The sequence below is a fragment of the Oxyura jamaicensis genome, chromosome 2 (genome assembly GCF_011077185.1).
Source record: "Oxyura jamaicensis isolate SHBP4307 breed ruddy duck chromosome 2, BPBGC_Ojam_1.0, whole genome shotgun sequence".
Taxonomy (NCBI): Eukaryota; Metazoa; Chordata; class Aves; order Anseriformes; family Anatidae; genus Oxyura; species Oxyura jamaicensis.
In genome coordinates this window covers 61,325,743-61,347,123 of record NC_048894.1, presented here as the reverse complement: position 1 = coordinate 61,347,123, position 21,381 = coordinate 61,325,743, and the positions used below count along the sequence as shown (strand labels likewise).

General features: G+C 37.5%; 1 protein-coding gene across 1 annotated transcript in view; it reads left to right on the top strand.

The window, feature by feature from the left end:
• Positions 1-21,381, top strand: part of PDE1C (phosphodiesterase 1C) — a 306,050-nt gene that overhangs the window by 29,628 nt on the left and 255,041 nt on the right. Inside the window, exons 2-3 of the mRNA XM_035316719.1 lie at positions 4,038-4,088; positions 10,734-10,905. Coding sequence (XP_035172610.1) covers positions 4,038-4,088; positions 10,734-10,905 — 223 coding nt within the window. The remainder of the gene's footprint in view (positions 1-4,037; positions 4,089-10,733; positions 10,906-21,381) is intronic.

Here is a 21,381-nt window from a genome sequence, read left to right as displayed (position 1 = left end):
GACAGAACTAAAAGATAATGGTGTTTTTAATCCACAAAATGAAAGGGGGAATTCCAGGCTTTCAGTGCAAAAGTCAGAGGAGGATTAAGCACCAGGATTTTTTTTATTTTATTTTTTATTTTTTTTAAAAAAAGTACTTCAGCTTAAAGAGGTTGCTGGTACAAAAACAAATTGATATAAATTGACTGTGAGTAAGTTTATGCTGGAAATTAAATGGTAGATCATAACCCACACTGCAATCAGTTTATGGCAAAGTCTTATGAGATGTGTAATGATAAAAAACAATCTATTTTAAGGTAGAACTTGATAAGTTTTTCAAACGTGTAAGAGCATTATAGTCTTTTAGAGCAAAACCCCCTGGATTTCCCAGAGATGATCTTACTTTGATTTGTCTGTGAAAAATAGACAGTTATCTCCGTAATTGTAGTACTTTTATTCTTCTGAGTTTTATAGGAAACAATTATCAAGAGAGAATATGTAAGTATGTTAGGCAATTCAGATGTTTTTTTTTTTTTATTATTATTATTATTATTTATTTTATTTTTATTTTTTTTCAGATATGCTATACAAAACATGTACCATTATAGGGGAAGTTTAAAAAAGTCCCAAGGAAGAGTTTATTCAGATGGTGTGTTCAAAGTAAATTTATCTGCATATCTGTTTTCACTTTATCCAATGTATGTTTTGTCTTCTTTAGACTTTGACAAATTTACTGGCAGCATAAAACAAATAGTTAAACTCATCTGACCTTTGGTTGACTTACAACAAATAAATAAAGTCATCTTGAAAGGGATGTGTTTACTGTTGGGTAAAAATACCATATTTTCTTCAACCTCTCACTTGCTAATCGTAAAATATAGATGATACTCTATTGTATAAGTCTGTCAGACTTAATGAGTCAATACTATGAAGTGGTATATTTTTCTTTGCATTGTACTAGAAATTTGACAAAGGATCCTTGAAAGCTAAATTGGCTGAGGGGATGTACTGGTGAAATCGATACCTGCAGTAGAAAAAAGTGACAAGCTATAGGAAATAGTTTGAACAGGGCAAACATTAAAAAATGAAGACTGCTCGAGACTCTAAGTTGGCATGTGGTGAATTCACATATGAGTGATCCACATTAATCAAAGAACTGATCATACCTAGGAAAATATTTTTATAATCGCAAGGCAATATTCTTGAGATTTCCAGGCACTTATAATATAACACATTTTAATTTGAATAAATTTGATTAGGCCTGGTATTTTGTTGTCTACTTGGACAACCGACCACGAAGAGCATGTGTTTCATTCTAATGGGGTACCTGTTGTATATTTCCTGCCTGTCACAGCTGTGTTTCTGAAGGACTGTTAAGTTACTTACCAGCTATCTACATGTTGTTATACCTGTCACTGTGATTTGTGTTTGCTTCCATGTTAGAATGGAAAATAACTTTGAATGTTTAGTAAATAATAATAATAAAAAAATGTTGGGATGGAAACTGAAGAAGGTCCTACCCACTTAGAAGGATAAAGTAAATATCAGAAGTGCAGATAGTTGTATCTAATCTGAGGTGAAAATCAGCCTACAATTCAACACAGAAGTGTTGGGAGTGGCTGGAGAGTAAGCATATCTGAAGAGACAGCAGCAGGTGTAGGAAATCCTTGGAAATACCAGAAATCATCTTTGATGTGGTTTGTGACTTGCTTTCTCAGAAACTTATTTCTCTAGTTTTATTTATTTATACCTGCTTTCTCCCAAAAACTTATTGCTATTAATAAATATCAGTAAACAGGAGAAAAGTTTTCAAGCTTTCCTGGAAAAAGTCTTCCTTCATATACATGTCACATGTATAGGTCTGTAAGTTCCTCATGTCTTCACAGAACCCTGTAAGACAACTGTAGGATGTACATGCAGAAGTTCCATAGTGGAAACTGCATCAAGTAAAATCTAAGATACACAAAATATATGCAGAAATGTTCATCACATCTTGCCTCTGAATGCCTCCCTTTCTGACTGCAGGGTTAAACACATCTGAAATCTCACCTGTGTGCACACCTCACTGGTCCCATACAATTCCCAGCAGTGATTAGCTCACTTATTCCAGAAATCTTGACAGTTTTTTTTTATGATCAACATCCATGGTGCTTTTATATCCTGCTCATGGCTTTGCTGTATTACCTGTACCTCTGCTCTGGTGACTGTACAACAGACAGAAGGGCATTATTCTGTATATTACACAATCTGATGTTTGGGAAATAAAAAGCATGTGATCTGGAACTGGAAGATGTTTATTTCTGAGGTAATTAATGACACCCATTGTGTTGGATGCTGGGACTATGTGAGATGAGCTTCCCAAACACAGATGTTGGGTGGAGTGCTCTGGAACTCTTGTTGTCACATCTGGCTGGTAGGTGGCACACAGTTGAGACCCTGTGTGCACCTGAAGCCCCTGGTGACCAGGGATTGCCATCTGCTATGAGAGCAGAGGGGGCAGTAGCACATGTGTGTGGCCCTTAGTAGGCACTTAAGTGATCTACGTTCATCTGTTGCCCCAACTTAAACATCAATACATGTTACAATTTTACCTAGGCTGTGCTGTGATACAGAGGTACCTAAGGCTGCAGAATGGACTAGTCCAGCCCACCTGGTGTAAGTTGGCAGCACTGAGTTGAAGACAAAGCTTGGCTGCTTGCTCTTTACACATTGGCTAAAGCAGTGTTTTCTGAACATTTTGTCCCTACAAAAATTGTCAGAGTTCTCCATCTAACTGGGCTCGTCTCCTTTGATTCCTGCCCCATGGAAGATGCTGCTGCCTCTCCTTCACCATGCCATCACCTCAAGCAGATCTAGATTTATCTCTGAAATTATAAAGTGCTTTGGACCTGCTGAACTGTGCAGTAACTCTGGTGTCTCTGCGTCTCTTGTTGGTGCTTTTTTTTTTTTTTTTTTTTTATAAAAAAAAAATATCTGATCTTTTTGAGACTTTTTGAGGTCCCTATGGAAGAAGATATTTGTGACTGCACCCATAAAATCCGAGTTTCCCAATGTTTCTGGTTGGCTGGTACAAAAAGACTTTTGCAGTCCTTATCCTGAGCCAAGGAGAGGTACAGAAAATTTCCCTTGCTTGGCTTTCCACACCTTTAGAAAGCCGCGCGTTTTAAGGGCACCATCTACTGGCTAATGTGAGCAAAATGATTTGTTATCGACTCCCTTTATTCACTAAAATAATGAGTGCTAGAGCCACTATAATCAATGGGCAAAAGATTGGATTGTAAATAGTGAAAGCTGGAATGGCACTAGGTATTTATCTCTCATTGATAACGTACCTTTTTTTTTTTTTTTTTTTTTTTTTTTGACTAACTGTATATTGGCTTGGTCATATAGAGAGTTATGGCAGTCTGAACCTGAGGCAGAAAAAAGTAGAATTCATATGGGGTTGTTTTTATCCTGGGTAATATCTATAAGCAGTTCCAAATGTTACAGGATTCTTCTGTGTATGTCCTTAAATTTCATATAATTTGCTATTAAATGATCCTCTGGGCTAGTGTATTTCCTTATGTAGGCAGAAACTTTCTTACTGTAAGAAAAAAGATTTACTTACTTCTTTTTTCTTACTCCATAAAGTAAATAGGTAAAAAGACATTTTCTTTAGGACTTGGGGAAAAAAAAAGTATGATATGAAATATAACTTATAAGGATGACTGTGGTTATATATTGCTATGGACTGTTAATAGGTAGGGTTTAAATGTTAGGGAGTTGTGATTCAATTATTACGTGGGACAAGACAATGTCTGCAGGTACCTATAGCATGTCATGCTGACTCCAAAAGCAGAACTGAACTGGACAGACATATAAACATGCAAAGAAACATATTTGGTGGCATTAAAAAAAAAAGCAACTGTGTGTGCATGCTTATGCATATATATCCAACTGTTGTTACTGCAAACAGTTGTCTCTCCTTTATATGGACAAAAATTTGTATTATCACCAGTCTTAGACAATGTAACTTTTAAATACAATGCTTTTTATTTCTCCATATTTTCTTCTTTCAGTTGCAAATGAGACGGGTGACAAAAATGCACGACCACTTTCACGATTTGCCCGTAAGTAGATTTTTTTATCTTAACTGGGTAAATTGTCTATGTATGGTAGAAATAAATACATTCAGTAAGTATTTTAATCTCATATTATGGCAACCCTGTTGTTACGGTTCATTTACAATACTAAACTGAAGAGCTATGGTTCAGAAACATCTCTTAAAGAAATCCAGTCTTTCTAAACAGCTTTGATACACATTCAAAAGAGTGGAAAGCTTTGTGGCTATATAGCTGTTTCAAGCATAAAAGGTTATAAAAACATGTCACAAAGGCAGCTGAGGTTGACTACAGGGGCTACAAAGACTTGGGTTAAGCCTTGAAATAGCATACTGGAAACGTGTTCAAATCGTAATGATACTTCATCGCTGTTTGCATCCCATGGCAGGGTTGGGAGCTAAAGATATGGCTTGGGGTTTGAAATGAGTGTCCCAGGTTTGAACAAAACAAAGGGATGTATCTGGTAACGTAACATCAGGTGAGCGTTAATTTGACCATATGGACCATTAAAAACAAATGTAACAAAACATATAGGATCAAAGAGGAAGATTGGAAATCCTGTTCATAACTCATGCAGTTTCATAATTCTTTGTAATCACTTAGCAGGGAAAAATCCTCTTCTCGTCATTAAAAGGGGGCATTTGCCATCATCATTTGTGTGTGTGGTACAGACCAAAACATCGATTTACATCTACCGTGCTTTATTTGGCACAGTCACATGATGGCGCTCCGAGCATACAGGCAGGGAGAGTGAAGGCCACAGAAGAAACTAGCTATAAAATCTTGTCACACGCAGGGATTTACAGGGTGATGGAACAGATTGAACAGGACTAAGAAAATTATTCTAGCATTCCTTATGCTTGATTTGGGGTTTACTTTCCTTCATGTTGTAGACTGCAAAGCTTAAAAAGGGGCTCTGTCAATCACTACTGGCTGTTTGAATGCTGAAAATGCGCATCACAAAGGAGAACAACATAAAAGTCAATATTTTCAAGTTCTTTTTCACTCTTTTTGTCCATTATGGTTCCTAAATGCTAGTTTTAGGCTTGGAAGATTCAGTCCAAATACCATTTATTACTAGATATTTGAGTTATGAGGACTTCATGCTGTAGTAGGTCAGACTAGGTCAAACACAATGCCATATTTTGAACTCAGCTGGCATTCTAGTTCATTTTTTTGACATTCATAAGAATGTGTTTTTTCATAATTGTGTACAGGGTGTAGTTCTGAGATGCAGGAACAACCAGGCTGTGTTCCTGCTTTAATCTTAGCTCTCCACCAGGTAGCCAAGCCTTATTTGCAGAGGTACTAGTGACTTGCATTACATGGAAGAGAACTGACAGATGGATGCTCTCAGATGAATGAAGGCAGAGGAAACCCCCTTGTAAGGCCTCATTGTATTACCTGGTGCTGCATGGGATTGAGTGAGAAGGTGAGATCAAGGCCCCAGGCTGCCTGGCAGTGATAGAAATACAGTACAAAGGTGAATACTTAGATTAAAAACTGCATTAGGAGGTAGCAGCAGAGACCTGGTATAGGGATGGAGAGGGATAATTCAAAGTGTTAAACCTTCGCTATTAGGATTTTAATTTAGTGATTAGGGAGTCAGGTTGAGGATATAATGATACAACTAAAGGATATAATGATGCAATTAAACTGAGGATATAATGATATAATTAAAGGTTGTACTAGATGATTAAATGTTGAACTAGATGATCTTAGAGGTCTTTTCCAACCTAAATAATTCTATGATTCTAACTAGTTTATCATAGGGTACAATCAATAGTGACTGTGGTCATGAATAGGATAAGGTATAACTCTGTGGGAATAGCAAGGAAAAGTAGAATGTGAACTGTTATGAAAAGGAAAGAAATATCTTAGGCATGTGCTGAATTAAATGGGTAATCCCAAAATCTATGCTGAGAACACTGTAATCTACTCTGCCATACCATGTTTTCATCAAACAGTCAGTGAAGTGAAGACCAAACATTCAAAAATATTCTGGCTGATGAATTGCAGTAAAATTGTCAGTATTTGAAGACAAGGTGTCAAGCAATAACTGAAGTGATAGAGGATTACTGTTCTTGTTATCTGGTTCACAAAACAGAGACTGGGTGTTTTCTAGGACTGGCCCTTCCACCTGAATGATCAGTTTAAAGGCAATTACTAACTTCACCCTCACAGCAGAGAACAGGACAGCTGTTGCTCTGTAGCAGCTGGCCATTTGTGGTCAATGCTAAAACTCAGATTTCAGTGGGATTGCAGTTAGGCTGATCTTATTTCCTTTATCTACCTTTCTGTGCATGAAAGCAAATGACAGATATCCTACAGAAATTCAGATGAGCTGTGTCCACTGTGACCATTTCCCACAGCTCTCTGGTGTATGTGGCTGTTTCCACTTTATTTTGGGAGCAAACAAGAAAAAAACGGTTGCTGCTGTTGAGCAGGACAGGAGGAATGCTGGCTATGTGGTATCCATGTAGGAAGACTTGTTGTGTAACAATATTTTCAGAGTATATGGAAGTATTTGAGTTTGACACTGTGTCAAATGTACTACACAGTTTAAGCAGAATTCTGCATTTTAGATTACAACACTTTAATCTATTTTGCTTTTGCCTCTAGCTCAACTCTAATTATCTTTGACAGGGTATAATAAAATTAAGAAGTATTTTTGCAAATGTTTACACTTACCACAATAATTTGAAGTTAAAATTGAGTTGTTAAGTGTTACTCATTCCAGTGCTAGAGCTAGCCAATCTCCTGTTCTCTTAAATGTCCAATTCCAGGTCATTCAGCAGACTTTCAGTTTAAGCAGTTACTACATAGTGGATATCTCACTGTATTGTCTTGCTACAAGTCCTATTGTGTCATCAGTAATTGAATAGTTACAGCTGTGGGGATTTAGGTCCATCAGGCTTTCAACATTTCAGGCAGCTGGAGGCTTCTGGCTGATGTATGGTCTGATGTATGGAGGAAAATGGCTGTGGGTCTGTGTACAGACAGTATAGGGAAAAACAATGTATATTGAAACAAGTACTTGTTTTTCTGACATTGATGCTATTTAAAGCAAAGCAAAAAATATATATATTTGAGTGACTGTATGGCCTTTAATGGCAGTTTGCTAACCTGTCACTGTTGGTTTTCAGTGGTAGTATTTGCCCTAAGCTACTTGTATCTAGTAAGTGCAGGAAAAGATATGTCTTTTTTCTAGATCCATGGAGTTCTCCTGCAATTGACAAGCTGGAGTGCTTGTGGAATAAAAGAAAGGGTACAGCTGTGAAAATAAAGAGAACGTTCAGGTTGGAGAAGCTTGACAGAATCTTTGGAGTTATTGCAGGAAAAAAACCTCAAGATTATAAATGTAGCTTGAGAGCCTATTTTCCACATGATATGTTTTTAATAGTATGCAATAGTATTTTTATTTTTATTTATTTATTTATTTATTTTCTGCAAGTGTCCTGATTTTTTTGTCTTGGGGTGCAGCATTTATGGCTGGATGACAACTTGTTGGTCTTTGTTGACCTTAGCTTAACAGAGCCTTAAAAATCTGTTTCCAACTGTGCCCATGTGTGCCATACTTTTGCAAAAGAAATGGTCCTCTCAATATATTATAGGGAGTTGCACTGTTTTTGGCTGTATCACAGATGGCCTGTATGGTCAGTCAAATGATTTAAAACTCCTGCAACCTTTATATTTTTACTTATGAAATAGGTACACAAATGCTTAAGTATTCAAATAAAACTAAGAATTGTGGGGAAATTTGGGTGGTGCTCTAAAGTACAGAAACAGTAGCATAACATAAATGTTTGAATGATATAGATGTACTTGTGATAAATGATTAAGTCCCAAATAGGATTTTTGTGATTTATTAAGCGAATAGAGGCAAGCAAACAGCGCTGGGTGCACCGGCAGTCTCTGCTCTACCAGGACGCACACCTGTTACATCAGGTGTCTGATTTTTATGCTCCTAGACTAATACATATTCATCACTATTCCTAGAAAAGGTGGGGTTATTATAATTAGTTCCTGGAATCCAAACCCTCTCTGGACGCATGCGTAGCAGTCTCTGGTGGTCTTTCTGGGGGTCTCTTGTGCTGAAGGCTCGTAGTCTTCCTCCCAGGCTTTGTCCTTCGGTCGTCCTTCAACTCCCCCTTTCTCCTTATTTGGTGGATCTCTTTGCTGGTTATCAGAGGCTTGTGCACCGTCCCATGCAAAAGTCTGCAGTTTCCTAAAAAAAACTCCTTGGTCCTCTTATCTCCCAGACTCGAGTCTCAATGTTCGCCCTTCAAACCCTCTATTTACACAAATTGCTGGATCGTTCCTTTGCATGATACAAGAACTATGTACACTAATCACTCTGTTTTTCTTAAATAGGAGCTTATATTTCATCATGCGGCCCTAGCATTGTTCCATACTGACATGAATCAAATAAACACATTTCACATACTGATGTTGCATTTAATTCTGCAGCTATTGCATATAAATTACTTGGCTTTGGACTACCTGGTGTGAGTATTAATTTTTCTAGCTATTGTTAGCCACAACTCAGTACAGAACATCAAGTTTACTTGTAAATCTTGGTAAATATGGTCCTTGCATATTAAATAGCTGCTGACAATTAAGAGCAAAGAAGCACATGGATATGAAGTTTTCCTGAGTAGCTGGGAAATATTCTGAAAATTATTTTGGGATGGAGGAGACAAATGAGAATTCTTGCTTTTCTTCTGTCTGCACTATTTAGGCTGTGTAAAAACATGACATGTAAGACAACTAGCAAACCAAGCCTGCCACTACCCATTTGTTGCAGCAGATATTGCTACTTCTAACATTATTTTCTCATAATATAATCTCAGGAGACATGGGATAACAACTCTACTTTTCAGTTTCCTCTCATGTACTATGTGTGTCAAACAACAGCCTTAATCCATGTATTTTAGATATTTGCTGCTTAATTGTCTCTGCTGGACAATTGCACGAGTGCCAGGAAAATATTTCAAAGTGTTATCTGTACAGTCTTCTATTAAAGTCAGCTGCTGACTTTAGAAATATTCCATTTGTCAGAATATTTTTTTGTTTGTTTTGCGTAATAATAAAATGTCCATAGAGAAGTACTAGAAGAGCTGGTACATCTTATTATGTTGGAATCCAGTAAGCTTAATGCTCATGGCACTTCTGTTGTGGGAAGTCTCTTAACTGAAATCAGGATTTCAGTACTCAGCTGCTCTTAGAAGCTGCTAACTCGCCCATATACATTCTATAGTGCTTTAAAGTTAGACTGTGATACAGGTGGTCTGTATGGGAATATCACAGGGGTTTTCAGAAGTGCCTAACTTATTCAGAAGCCTTTTGGAAATATGAAATAAGCTTTTTTAAATTTTATGAAACATAAGTCATGTATACCCTTCTTAAAAGGCAGGGAAGAGAGATCTAACTGAAGGGTGCTAATTGTACTTTGTCAGTGGAACTACATTTCTAGACAAGAAGGGTTTTTGTGAATGGCAAGCACAAGGCACCTGGTGACACTTCTAAATAAATGTAAAAAGGAACATCCATAGCAATATTTTGGCATTTGAATGTCTGTTGAAAAAAGCTGAAGTTTCGACAGAAAGGAACTATGTTTTCTAATACTAGTCCTTCAGTGATATCTTTAATCTGCAATTTAACCATAATTAGCTTGAGTCAATGAAAGTCAGCAATTAATTTTGAATTGATTTGGTACTTTTTTTTTGGTTCTTTCATTTAAAATACTGCCATGACAATATATGCTAAGCTATAATTCAAATATAATGTGAAGAGGAAGCTTTTTGTCAACACATGAAAGCTTCTTGGTCTGCAACCAAATCTTGTTATGGGAGGCTGTTGTGTCTTGACTCTGGTAGGCAGCAAAGCCCCGCACAGCTCGCTCCCTGCCAGTGGGATGGGGGAAAGTATTGGAGGGATAGAAGTGAGAGAGCTTGCGGGCTGAGATAGAGCTTAATAGGTAAAGAAAAAGCTACACACACCAGCAAATCAAAATATGGAATTCACTCACTACTTTTCACAGGCAAGTCAGGTGTTTAGCTATTTCCAGGAAAGGAGGGCTTTGTCATGTGTAACAGTTACTTGGGAAGACAAACACTGAACCTCCGAATGTCCACCCTTTCTTCTTCCTTCCCCATATCTTTTATTGCTGAACAGGACATCAAGTGGTATGGAATATCTCTTTGGTCAGTCTGGGTCAGACCTCATGGCTGTGATCCTTCCCAGCTTCTTGTGCACCCTCAGACCACTTAGTGGTGGAGTAGTGTAAGGAAGCATAAAAGACCTTGATGCCCTCTAGGTACAGCTCAGCAACAACTAAGACATCACTGTCATCAATCCTGTTTTGGTCACAAATCCAAAACATAGTACCATGTGGGCTGCTATGAAAAAAAAAAACTGACTTTGTCCCAGCCAAAACCAGTGCAGAGGCACTACAATACAATCCTGGATTTTAAAATGACCAAATGTTAGTGCTTATCTCCACTTTGAGCTTTATTTCAGGTTTTCAGGCATAATCCCAGAATCTGATGATGCAAAGGCAGAAAGATAGCAGAGAAAGATATCTTTGTTTTCTAGACTGCTGAATTACTGCTGAATGATGAGTTCATCTTCCTTCTCACTCTGTTTCTGCAGGGTCTAAATCACAAAACTGCTTGTGGAACACCATTATTGGTGGGCTGACTGGCAACCTCAAGGAAAGGCCAAAGCCCACTATCATCACTGACCCGAGACCTCCTGAGGAAATCTTAGCAGATGAGCTACCACCCGTGGACAGTCCTGAGGCATTGGTGAAAACATCTTTCAGGTCTGATGATACGAGTTTACTTTGTTTATGTTTGAGAGGATATTTTTAAGATTGTCTGTAGTGTGAATTTGGTGGGAGAAATCAATATTGAAAGATTCTGCAATGCTGCTTAGCTTTGTATGGAGCAGGAGTGAAAAAAAGAGGCCCATAAATAATACTGACTGGACACATCTTTTTTTCTCAGCTGTCTTAAAGTATTATGGGAAAGAAAGATACAAATACTGTAACTACTGAAAATGGTCAGCAAATGCAGCTCATTATATGGAAATGTCTTTGAAGATTGATATTTTTTCATTTGAAAGTGCTTTAGTGATGAAAGCTTGCACTTTAGGTCAGATGATGTACTTTATTGATGCAAGGGAGTGTTAAACCTTCCTCTGTTAATGTCTTGAGAACTGTCTAGCATTAATTTATTTTGTCCAGGAGAAGGATGCTGGGCAGGGGCTTGCAAGCAAACAATTGCTGCTGTTGTAAAGTACGAGATATACCAGTTGCTGGGTTTTCTTCTCATTTAATCATGTGGATGTGTAATTATCAGATGTTTCTTGACATGTTTTCTGAAAATAATTTTCACAAAATACGGTAAAATGGAGAAAATTTGTGCATTTGGTGGATCTTTGATGAAAACATGAAAATTGGCATGCCCAGAAAAAAAGTTTGTGGCAGATTTTGATTTTTCCAACTGTTTTTGGAGCTTTTTTTGATGGTGAAAAAAAACCTGTGCTCTAGTTTTCTTTTATAATCGACGTGTGAAAGCAAAAAGTGATTTTTGCTTTGGATAAATTATTCTGTGCTGAAGTATTTTTCTTATGCCTTAGTCTGTCAAACTTATTTCAGATTACATATAAACATTATTTTGAAGGTACTTATTTATTAAGTTATTATATTAGGTAGTAACTTGATATCTTGTTTATAGTGTTTGATGTTAAAAAAGAAAAACAAAATACCATCAAGTCAATTTATGTCAGCTTATATAAATCCTGTAATCTTATAGCCAATTATAGTTCCTTAATGTTTCTATTGCAATGATTCAGGACAAATGTTCCAGAACCTGGATCTTTCTTTTATAATGACCTGTGATATTTAATGACTTTTAAACACTTTTTGTTTCTGGTATTTGAAATCTATTTCAAGTGCTCTTTTTAGCTTTCATTTCTCATAACAAATTCTGGGTAGCAGCAATCTTTACGTTGCCATCATCAAGACAATTCTTGCCGTCACCAAGATAATTCTGACCATTTTGTATGACAAAATAATGTCACAGCATTTCAAATGATATGATTTGCTTATCTGTGTAGGGGTGACTCTTGGAAGAAGTGAGCTTGTAAATAGCATACTAAGGACTGATGAATTGGAAAATGTAATTTTAGCAAAATAGTTTTGCTAATGTGGTGTAAATGGCTTTAGAAACATTAGAAAACCTTTGCATTTCATCTGTATAAAAATTACTGTACAATGTGGCATTGTTTAAATTTTATAGAAGGAAATCCAAACAAATGGTTGTTGTGAAGTAAATTGTTATGAAGAAAATTGTCTAGCTTTACAAAGAAAAGTAGCCCTGTCCGTCTAAGCAATGCACAGGAGCTGAAGATAAGAGTACTTTGCAGTTACTGTCTGAAGGCACAAGAAAATAAAAACACTTTTGTGTTTTTATTCAGTTTGGGATCTTGTTGGTACTATGGTGTAAACTGGGGCTTACAGTAGCATTTTTTTTTTTTCAGTAGCATTTTTTTTTTTTCATGATGAATTACATATTTGATTCATCGGGGTTTTCTGTGGGTAATGATCTTCAAGTACATCTTTGACAAAGTGTAATCAGTGCATCCGGGTGCCAGTTACAGGCTTCCCTTATTTCTTGTTTTCTAGACACAGGTGGAAGACCTAGATAGCCCATTGCATTTTAGGGAATGAAATGTGCTTCACAAGCTTTCAAGGCCGTGTCTTAATTACTAATCTGGTGGTTGAAACTTGGAGTCAATGGAGGGCAATGTTGTGTTTGTATGAACTGAATTCATGGCAGGAAAAACCAGACCTTGTTTTCTAATGTGACTGCTAGAAACTATAAAATTCAGCAACTCGCTCACTACTTCTGATTCACTGTTGTTAGAGCAGTATATGGCAGTACTATCCCTTTCATGCATAGTTAAAAAGAAAATGTCTCTCCAGTGTCAAATGAGTCACACTTCCGTGTGATTGCATCTCTTTTTATGTGAATACATGTAAGCAGTATGAAATCCCAGTTGCTACCCCGGTATTAGATCTTGTTTTCTACTGTGCAGTACTTACTGTTCTGTAGCTTGGAAAATTAGGAAATTTATATTTGATTTTGTTCAACATCCAGATATGAGATTGAAATGCATTTAAACATAAAAGGAGAAATGTGATTAGTTCAATCTTTCTAGTCCTACTTTTCCTGCAGTAGTAAACCATCTTTATTATATAAAGCAAAACAAACAAGAACAAAACCAAACCAACCCCTTCTCTACACCCCAAATCAGTATAGTGCGTGATCTCTCCTTCATTAAAAACTGTTCTGATGGTCTTGTTTCTTCTACATTTTTAATGCCTCTTTTCTGAAGATACCAAGAACAAAATCAAGAGGTTGGTCTAAACAAGACTAAGAGCCTTTCTAAAGAGAGAATTGCAAGAGTTTGCAGTACCTTGTTTGCAGTACTGTGTTGAGAAACTAGTCATAAGTAATTTTGTGCCTTTTCAAGTTATACTACTGCAGTGTTTAAATTATGGATTCTAAAATCCATTCTTACTGGTATTTAATCATTTCCTCTGGTAAAGACAGAGGAGATGCTAATTAAAATATGGTGGAAACATGGAGAATGTAGGATTATCCCCTTCTGAGAAATAAATAAAAAAAGACAAACAATTACACGTAGAAATGATTAGCTTGGCTCATACTTCACAATTAAAGAAATTGTGAATATTTTCTTTTTAAATAGCTGTGCATGTATCAGCATGAATGTCAACGGAAGAACTGGAAATGCTCTTCTAAGACAAAAGGTTCAGTGTAGCCTACCATCCTGGTCCAGCACCTTTGTGACAGCTAACATTGTTCTGTAACTGCAGACTAATCCAGCCAGATCTACCCATCTGGTGGGGACTCTTGGTGGGATTGTTTTCCAGAGTAATAAATCGGGATGTGAGGATAAAACCATCCACCCTACATCAGGCAAGCCTCACAGAATACCTATGTAGATAAACTGAAATAGGAGGTGATATATATATTTTCTATTACAAAGGTCTCAACATTTGATAGGCCATATGTCCTGGGAACCAGAGTGGAAGATTCAGTTCCTTCAAGATAAGAGAACTTTTAAGCCCAGTGCTTGTGTGGGTTCTTAATTCTTATCACCTCTCAAAATATTTCCTGCTTTCAGTTTGACTTGGTACCTTCCCTACCTTGGTAGCTGCGTTTTGTACATCAGATCCAAACTTTATCTTTCCAAGGACAGTTTGCTTCGTTTTCCTTATCTGCTTCTGTTCTGACTTGAGAATCTTAAATCACATTGGCAGCTAATCTTCTTATACTTCTGGTTCATTTGTGGGTGATGTTAACTCTTGCTCCTGTCAGTTACTGGCTAGTTGGTCCATGGGATAAAGGTGCTGCTGCTGTGCTCCAAAGGTGAAAATTTCAGTCCCAGCACCACAAGGCTCAATCCCTTGGGTCAAGGTGGCATTAGTGGGAATAGGGGTAGGAGCCTTTCTTCCCCTCTACCTTGTCTGAGTCATAGCAAGAACCCACCTGCAGTCATGTGGTGGAAAGGGCCTTGTTGGGGGCTCCTCCATTGGCCATGTTTTGACTCTCTGAGTGGCACCAAAGCTTGGCTGCAGCTATCTAAGCTGTATGTGGGGCCTGAAAATCAGAGAGGGAGGGAATGCTGTGTAGGAGAGTGCATGACCATGACCACAGATGTAGAATAAAGTTCTTCCTTCTGTCCCATGGATAAATGTCTGGATCTCAGTATTTCTTTACTGTCTGCTTTTTTTAAATTAGATTTTATTCTTGTATTTATATATATATATATATATTTAGTTTTTAAAACACAAAAAGGAGAGATAAGACTCACTTGCCTTAACTTGATTAAAAAAAAAAAATACTGTGCAAGGCTGGAAACACGAAAAACACTCATTGTTTTTTATACTCACCTATAGCATATCCAGGTCTTGCTAAACTTTAAAATGGAAGCAGTGTCTCTGAAAACCGCCCTTTTCAACATTTTTTTTCAATCCAGACTTATTATAAGGCACTTTACTTGCATTATATTTAAATTCATCTGTGTTCTATTCAACCCTGTTGTTTATTCCTGTTATTTATTGATACTCATTAGGATGAATAAAAAGTGAAAAGTGTTCTGTTCATTAAGGAAATGGCTCTCACATTATTCATCTCTTCGCTCTTCTTTTAATTGTGCCTTCTTTCTAGGTATGTGTTAGGCTTTGAGAGAGCTATGCATTCATTTCTTGGTAGGTTGAGATTTATGAGTCAGAGGAGGAATGATCAGAGGAGAAAGATTTATACCAGTTACTGTTCAAAGGCTGCATTCTCTCTCCCTTCACATATATCCACATGGGTCCAGGAGGAAGGTATTTTTTCAGGCAGTTGAAAGAGAAGTGGACCTCTTTTTTATTATTATTAGTTTTTTTTTTTTTTTTTTTTTGACATCACAGTTGTCTTGTTCTTCATAGGATAGATGTATTATTGATGACAAGCAAAGCCTAGCTATTCTGTCCCTGTAAATATCAGATACATCAAAAGGCCCAAGTTGAGAAATTTAGATGCACAGTGGGTATCCTAACACAGCTGTAGGATCTAAAGGTAGGGAACAAACCCACTTCCAAAATGGGTACAGGACTTTGAGCTGCAGTTCTTTGGGTGAACAAGGTCTTAATAGTAAAGAAGTCCTACTTTGAGGACTGGCTTAGCATATCTACTTGACCACACATCTACCTGATATACATCACCTGAATCTTGTATTATAGTAAACTCTGAGCATTTGTTTTGCAGCTGCATGGGGCTTCCAGTTAGAGCTCTGTAAACCTACAGGTCATCCCTAGTTCTTGGTAAGGACTATGGTAGCCTCCACCATGTAGAGAGGGCAGGCACTTTAAATCAAGCTGTACAGCTGGAGTCTCAAACATCTGTGTGACATAAGGCTGTTCCAAGGTCCATGTGTGGACAGAAATAAAATTAACTTCTTGGCTTTCTAGACTTGCCAGACCTTTATTCCTTGCAGGTTTACAGAATAAGCTATATGCAGGCAGGGAGCTGTATATAGGAAAACATAAGGATTGTCTTTATCCTGCTAAGGAAGTACTTAATAATGCACAACTTAGTTATCTATACCATAAGAGATTAATAGCCTTTACATTCTAATACCAGGCCAGAAGGCCTTACAATTCCCATTGACAATATTTTTAGCTTGTTTTCTTAAGGAAAACTGGAAATACTTTTCCTAAGGAAAATGCTGTATGACCTTCAGTTAGCTTTCCCATTAACTAATTCTTAAGCTCATTCTTAAGATCAAATTCACCTGTATTTAACAGAATGGTAGCCATCTCAGTGGTGCTTAGTTCCTACCTGTTTCATGAAAGTACACATCTTACTCTAGAAGATGAAGTGACCTATGTACCATAACCCCCTCCCTCCTGTTCCGGGGTTACACCCAGCACAGTCTTTCTGTGCATGTGCAGAAGTCTCGGGTTTCCAGATGCGAAGTGAATTGAATGGACTCTGACACTTAATGGAGAGCTGGGCTTTCAGGAAAAATGTCACTGGAAAAGGGGCTGGTGGCTACCTGGCCTATTCTTCCAGCCTGTGGTCTGTACTTGAAGGACACTTGGGAGGAGGGGGCATGGGCTCTCGGAAAGATTTAATGTTCTGCTAGTCTGTACATGTCCTGTGGGCAACAAGTTGCTCATCCTGTTATTAAATTAAGACTTTCACAGCATATATGTCATTCCCAATGAGAAAATGGGATAGCAGCTTTCTTACTCTTGACAGTCAGTGCGTGATGAGCAGAGATAAGTCTTTGACTAATCATTTGCTGAAGTGTTATCATAAGTTCTATAATTTGCGTAAACAGAAATATAAAAAGACATTTAAAGGAAATTCCTGTATGGTTTCCCCTGCTTTTAAATGCCTGGCTGAAAGCAATGACGTTGAGTGGTGTGTTATACTGTGATGTTTTCCTAAAGGAGGTGGTGAAACACCCTCCATATTCAATCCAATAAGGGACAGATTTGGCTTTGTTTTGAGACCGCAAAACCTGTAAGTAAAAGTTCAGGAATATTTTGAAGTGAATAACAACAGCAATTATGAAATTGCCCAGAATAATCTTAAAGCTTTTGGATAAAAGCTTAATCTCTACTAATGTCCTGCATTTCTTCTTAATGTGAAAAGCTTTGAAGGCCTTTCTTCTTAACGTGAAGCGCATTGAAGGAGAAAAAAAGGATACTTTAGCTCCAGTTAATTGAGTATGACGATCAGATCTGGAGAGAGAACTGTACCCTGTATAGGGAAAATATTAGCAATTTATCTATTGAAATACAAGTTTCAGACTTTGATGAAACCCAAGAAAGAATCTAGGCTAAACATTTATCTGGGAAATACTGGAAATACCCCTACCTGTTGCGGGTGTCATCCCTCCAGAGGAATGCTATTAATGCCAGACTAGGGGTTGCTCTCGTTTCTTGGAGTCACCTGTTATCACCCCCTACTCTGTTTCTCACTTTTTGATTCAGTGACTTCTTATGAAGGTTTTATCCTGTCAGTTATTGCCCCATGCAAAATTATTTTTGGTAACTGCCATATTTTACCCAAAATTCTTTTGCCACAAATTCACAACCTGGCCTGCCAGTGATTTTGCAGACATATTAGCAACATCTAGGTAAGTAAAGCTGCTGCAAACTGTCAACACTCCTTACCCACATAACTTTATAATGGCTGTTCTTTATCTGGTATTTGCATGTTAAGCTGCCTGCTGGCAATTTCTAGAAACTACTTTATGTAATAGAAAGGTCTCATTTGGAAATTATCGCACTATCTATCTGAGTACTCAGCACTTGCTGATGTCAGAGCCACGGTGTCTGTAGTTTGCAGATTGGGACATTTATTTTTAGTTCCAATAATTTTTGGATCTGAAGCTACAGAAGTGTTCACGGCAAGACTGCTAAAACTATCATGTGTTACTTGGTTTCCATCTGAACTTTATAAATTGATCTAAACTTTACAAATTGACTGGAGTTGTCTTGAAACCAGGTCTATATCCTAAATTTGTGATATCAGTACTGATCTTGCTGTGATATAATCTTTTTTTCTATATACTTTTGGTCAAAAAGCCTTCATTTCAGATGTGGAAATTGACCTGAGAATATGGGCTTTGGGTACCCATTTGTGCCCTGAGATTCCTTCTGTAGTACATGCATCTTCTTTTATGTGAGCACTTAGTTTACTACAACTCATTGTCGGAGTAAATTTTGTCTCAACTCAGCTGAAAAAGACCAGAGCACGAAGTGGTTTAAGTAACAGCTACAGAAGACCATTCACTGGAAAAAGGAAAACTATCAAATGTTTATTTTCTTTCTTTCTAAATGGTGCATGCAAGCATAATTTAGAGCAGTTAGAGCATTTGCAGTTGCAGCTTGTAAGATTGAGATAACATTTCTATTCCCAGTACTTTGTACCTCAAGATTGATTTTGTCATATAACTGTCACCAATAGTATTTTGTCTTGAATCAAGGTGGTTTGTTATCCTACTAAGTTCTTGTAGGAGTTTTAATTAAGTCTGCCCTAATTCTGAACAATATTATATCCGTAATAAAGTTATATCTATCCTGAAGATGTGATGTTGAGAAAATTGGATTCTTCTTCTGGCGCTGTACCTCCTTTGGAGGGGTTCTTCACTTCCTGAATTGTTTTAAAGTTGCTCATAATATAGTTACACACTACATCAGCAGTACTTGAGTAAAAAAAATAACAAATAAATGTAGAAGTATAAATACAGTGAGCCAAATTTAGTGTAAATTGGCATAAAACTCGATTGACTTCAGTGGACTTTAACTGATTTACTGCAGCTGAGTATGTGGTTTTATATTTCAAAACTATACTCATAAACTGAAATTTGCATAGTTTTTGATTAATGTTATAAATCTGATGAACTTGGCAGAGTGTTTTCACTTAGCCATTAGCAGTGCTATCAAATAATGTTAATTAGAGTGGCATGGGCTAGAAGCAGCAAATTTCCTGACTAAGGAAAGTTCATTGGCTTTCACAAAAGCTCTGTGAAGCTTACAGACTTGAGATTGCTATACCCTTTAACGATTTACATGTTTGCTCTGCTGCTATTTGACTTTAATGTAGCCAAAACATTTTGTGAATAGGAAGGTTTTGGCAGGAAATTACCTGAAATGTAGGTTTTTAGTGTGTTGCTTGAGTTTTAGTTATTTGTCCGTTGTATTGGTTCTCAGAAACAAATTGTACTTAGCATGTTTTTCCTTGTAGTTCATTATATAGTCTCAATAATTATGTTATTCTGACATATTGATTCTTGTGCTAGCAAAACTGCTCTCATTTTTTTACAAAAATTACTCCCTGGTATCAATAGAACTCAGAATCCTTAGTTTTGTACTGCCAGCCATGTTATTTTTCTATAAACTCTTTTTTTTTTTTTTTTTTTTCTGACTTGAGGTTAACCTCAGATTTAGTGTTCTATATTTCATTCTTTTTTAAAACAGTTGTACAATAATTAATGAAAAGTTTATAATACTACAAATTGATTCGCTGTATTTTATGAAGATAATTTTTTCCAGCATGGCTGTGTTATGGCTTACACCACTATGATTTATGCTGTTTATGCTGTGACCTAGATGATGGGGCACAGTGTATCCTCAGCAAATTCACAAATGAAAAGAAACCTTGGGGGAGTGTTTGGTAGATCAGATGGATGTGCTGCCATCTAGAGGGATGTCAACAGGCTGGAGAATTCAGCCTTCAAGAACTTCATGCAGTTCAGTGAAGTGAAGTGCCAAGTCCTGCACTTGTGGAGGAACACCCCCATGCACCAGTACAGGGGGGGGGGGGGCACCTGGCTAGGAGGAAGCTTTGCTGAAAAGAATCATGCTGTCCTGGTGGATGCCAAGTTAGACCATGAGCTAGCCACGTGTTATTGCAGCAAGGAAGGACAACAGCCTCCTGGGCTGCAGTAGGAAGAACACTACCTGCAGGTCAAGCATCCCCTCTTTTTCAGTACTGGAGTGCTGTATCCAGATCGAGATACCCCACTGCAAGAGAGACATGAACATAGTGCAATGAGTCCAAGAAAGGACCAAGACGATGATTAAAAGACTGGAGTATCTGATGTATAAAGGGATGCTAGAAGCGCTGGAATGATGATCCTGGAAGAGAGAAGGCTTGGGAAAAGCTTTTTAATACAAATACCCCACAGGAGGGAATGCATGAGAGGGAGCCCGGCTCTTCTCAGTAGTGCCCAATGACAGGACAAGGGGCAGAGGGCAAAAAATGAAATACAAGAAAACATAGTTTCAATAGAATAAAAAGCTTAAATATATACACTCTGAAGGATGTATACACACTGAACATGGGTACTGGTTGTCCAGAGAGGTTGTGGAGTCTCCATCATTGGAGGTATTCAAAACATGACTAGAGGCAGCCCTGGGTAACCCTCTGTAGTAGAGCCTGCTTTGAGTGAGGGAGGTTGGACTAGATGACCTCTAGCCTCAGCCTTTCTGTGATTCCATAGTGGGAAGGGTGAAGGTGAGTTATTGCCCTGAGTAAAATCCTAGTGTCTAATCTGCATTGCGGATTGGTTATCTGCATTGCAGATTTTTGTTGTGTGGTCTGCACACATCTGCTGCGTGGAACTCCCTCTGACGTCGCTATGTAGCTATGTAGTAGAGGTCTGCAATGCAGATTCACAACTGGGATTTTTCTCTGGAGAATTTCTCCATCTGTGTTTGAAAAGAATTAGAATAACATTTTAGAACTTTTTTTTCCTATGTAAACTTTGTATTTTGTGAATTGAGTCTTCCATAGTGAAGTTCATTAAAATGCAAGCTTCATCTCCCAGTCATTTAAATAAAGTGACACTGAGTTCACAGCTCATATAGATGATAGAAAAGAAGAAATTCATCTAAATCAGATACTGATACAGATCCTCTGATGTAATTTACTTTTGTCTGAACAAATTTTCTCTGTGAAGGGGGAGGAAGTGCAAATGACAGAGGCAATATGCATAAAGAACTGGTGAAAATTTTCCATCTGCTCATCGTGAGCTGGGTGGTCTTAGGGTACATGTAGCATTAGAAATCTTTAGTTCACTTCCAGGGTCAGCTGAACACTTTGATCTGTCTTGAATCAAAGCCTGGAGAAGAGGTTAGTGCTTGTTGCCACTGCAAAGGTGTTTTTTTTTTTTTTTTTTTTTTTTTTTTTTTTTTGGGGGGGGG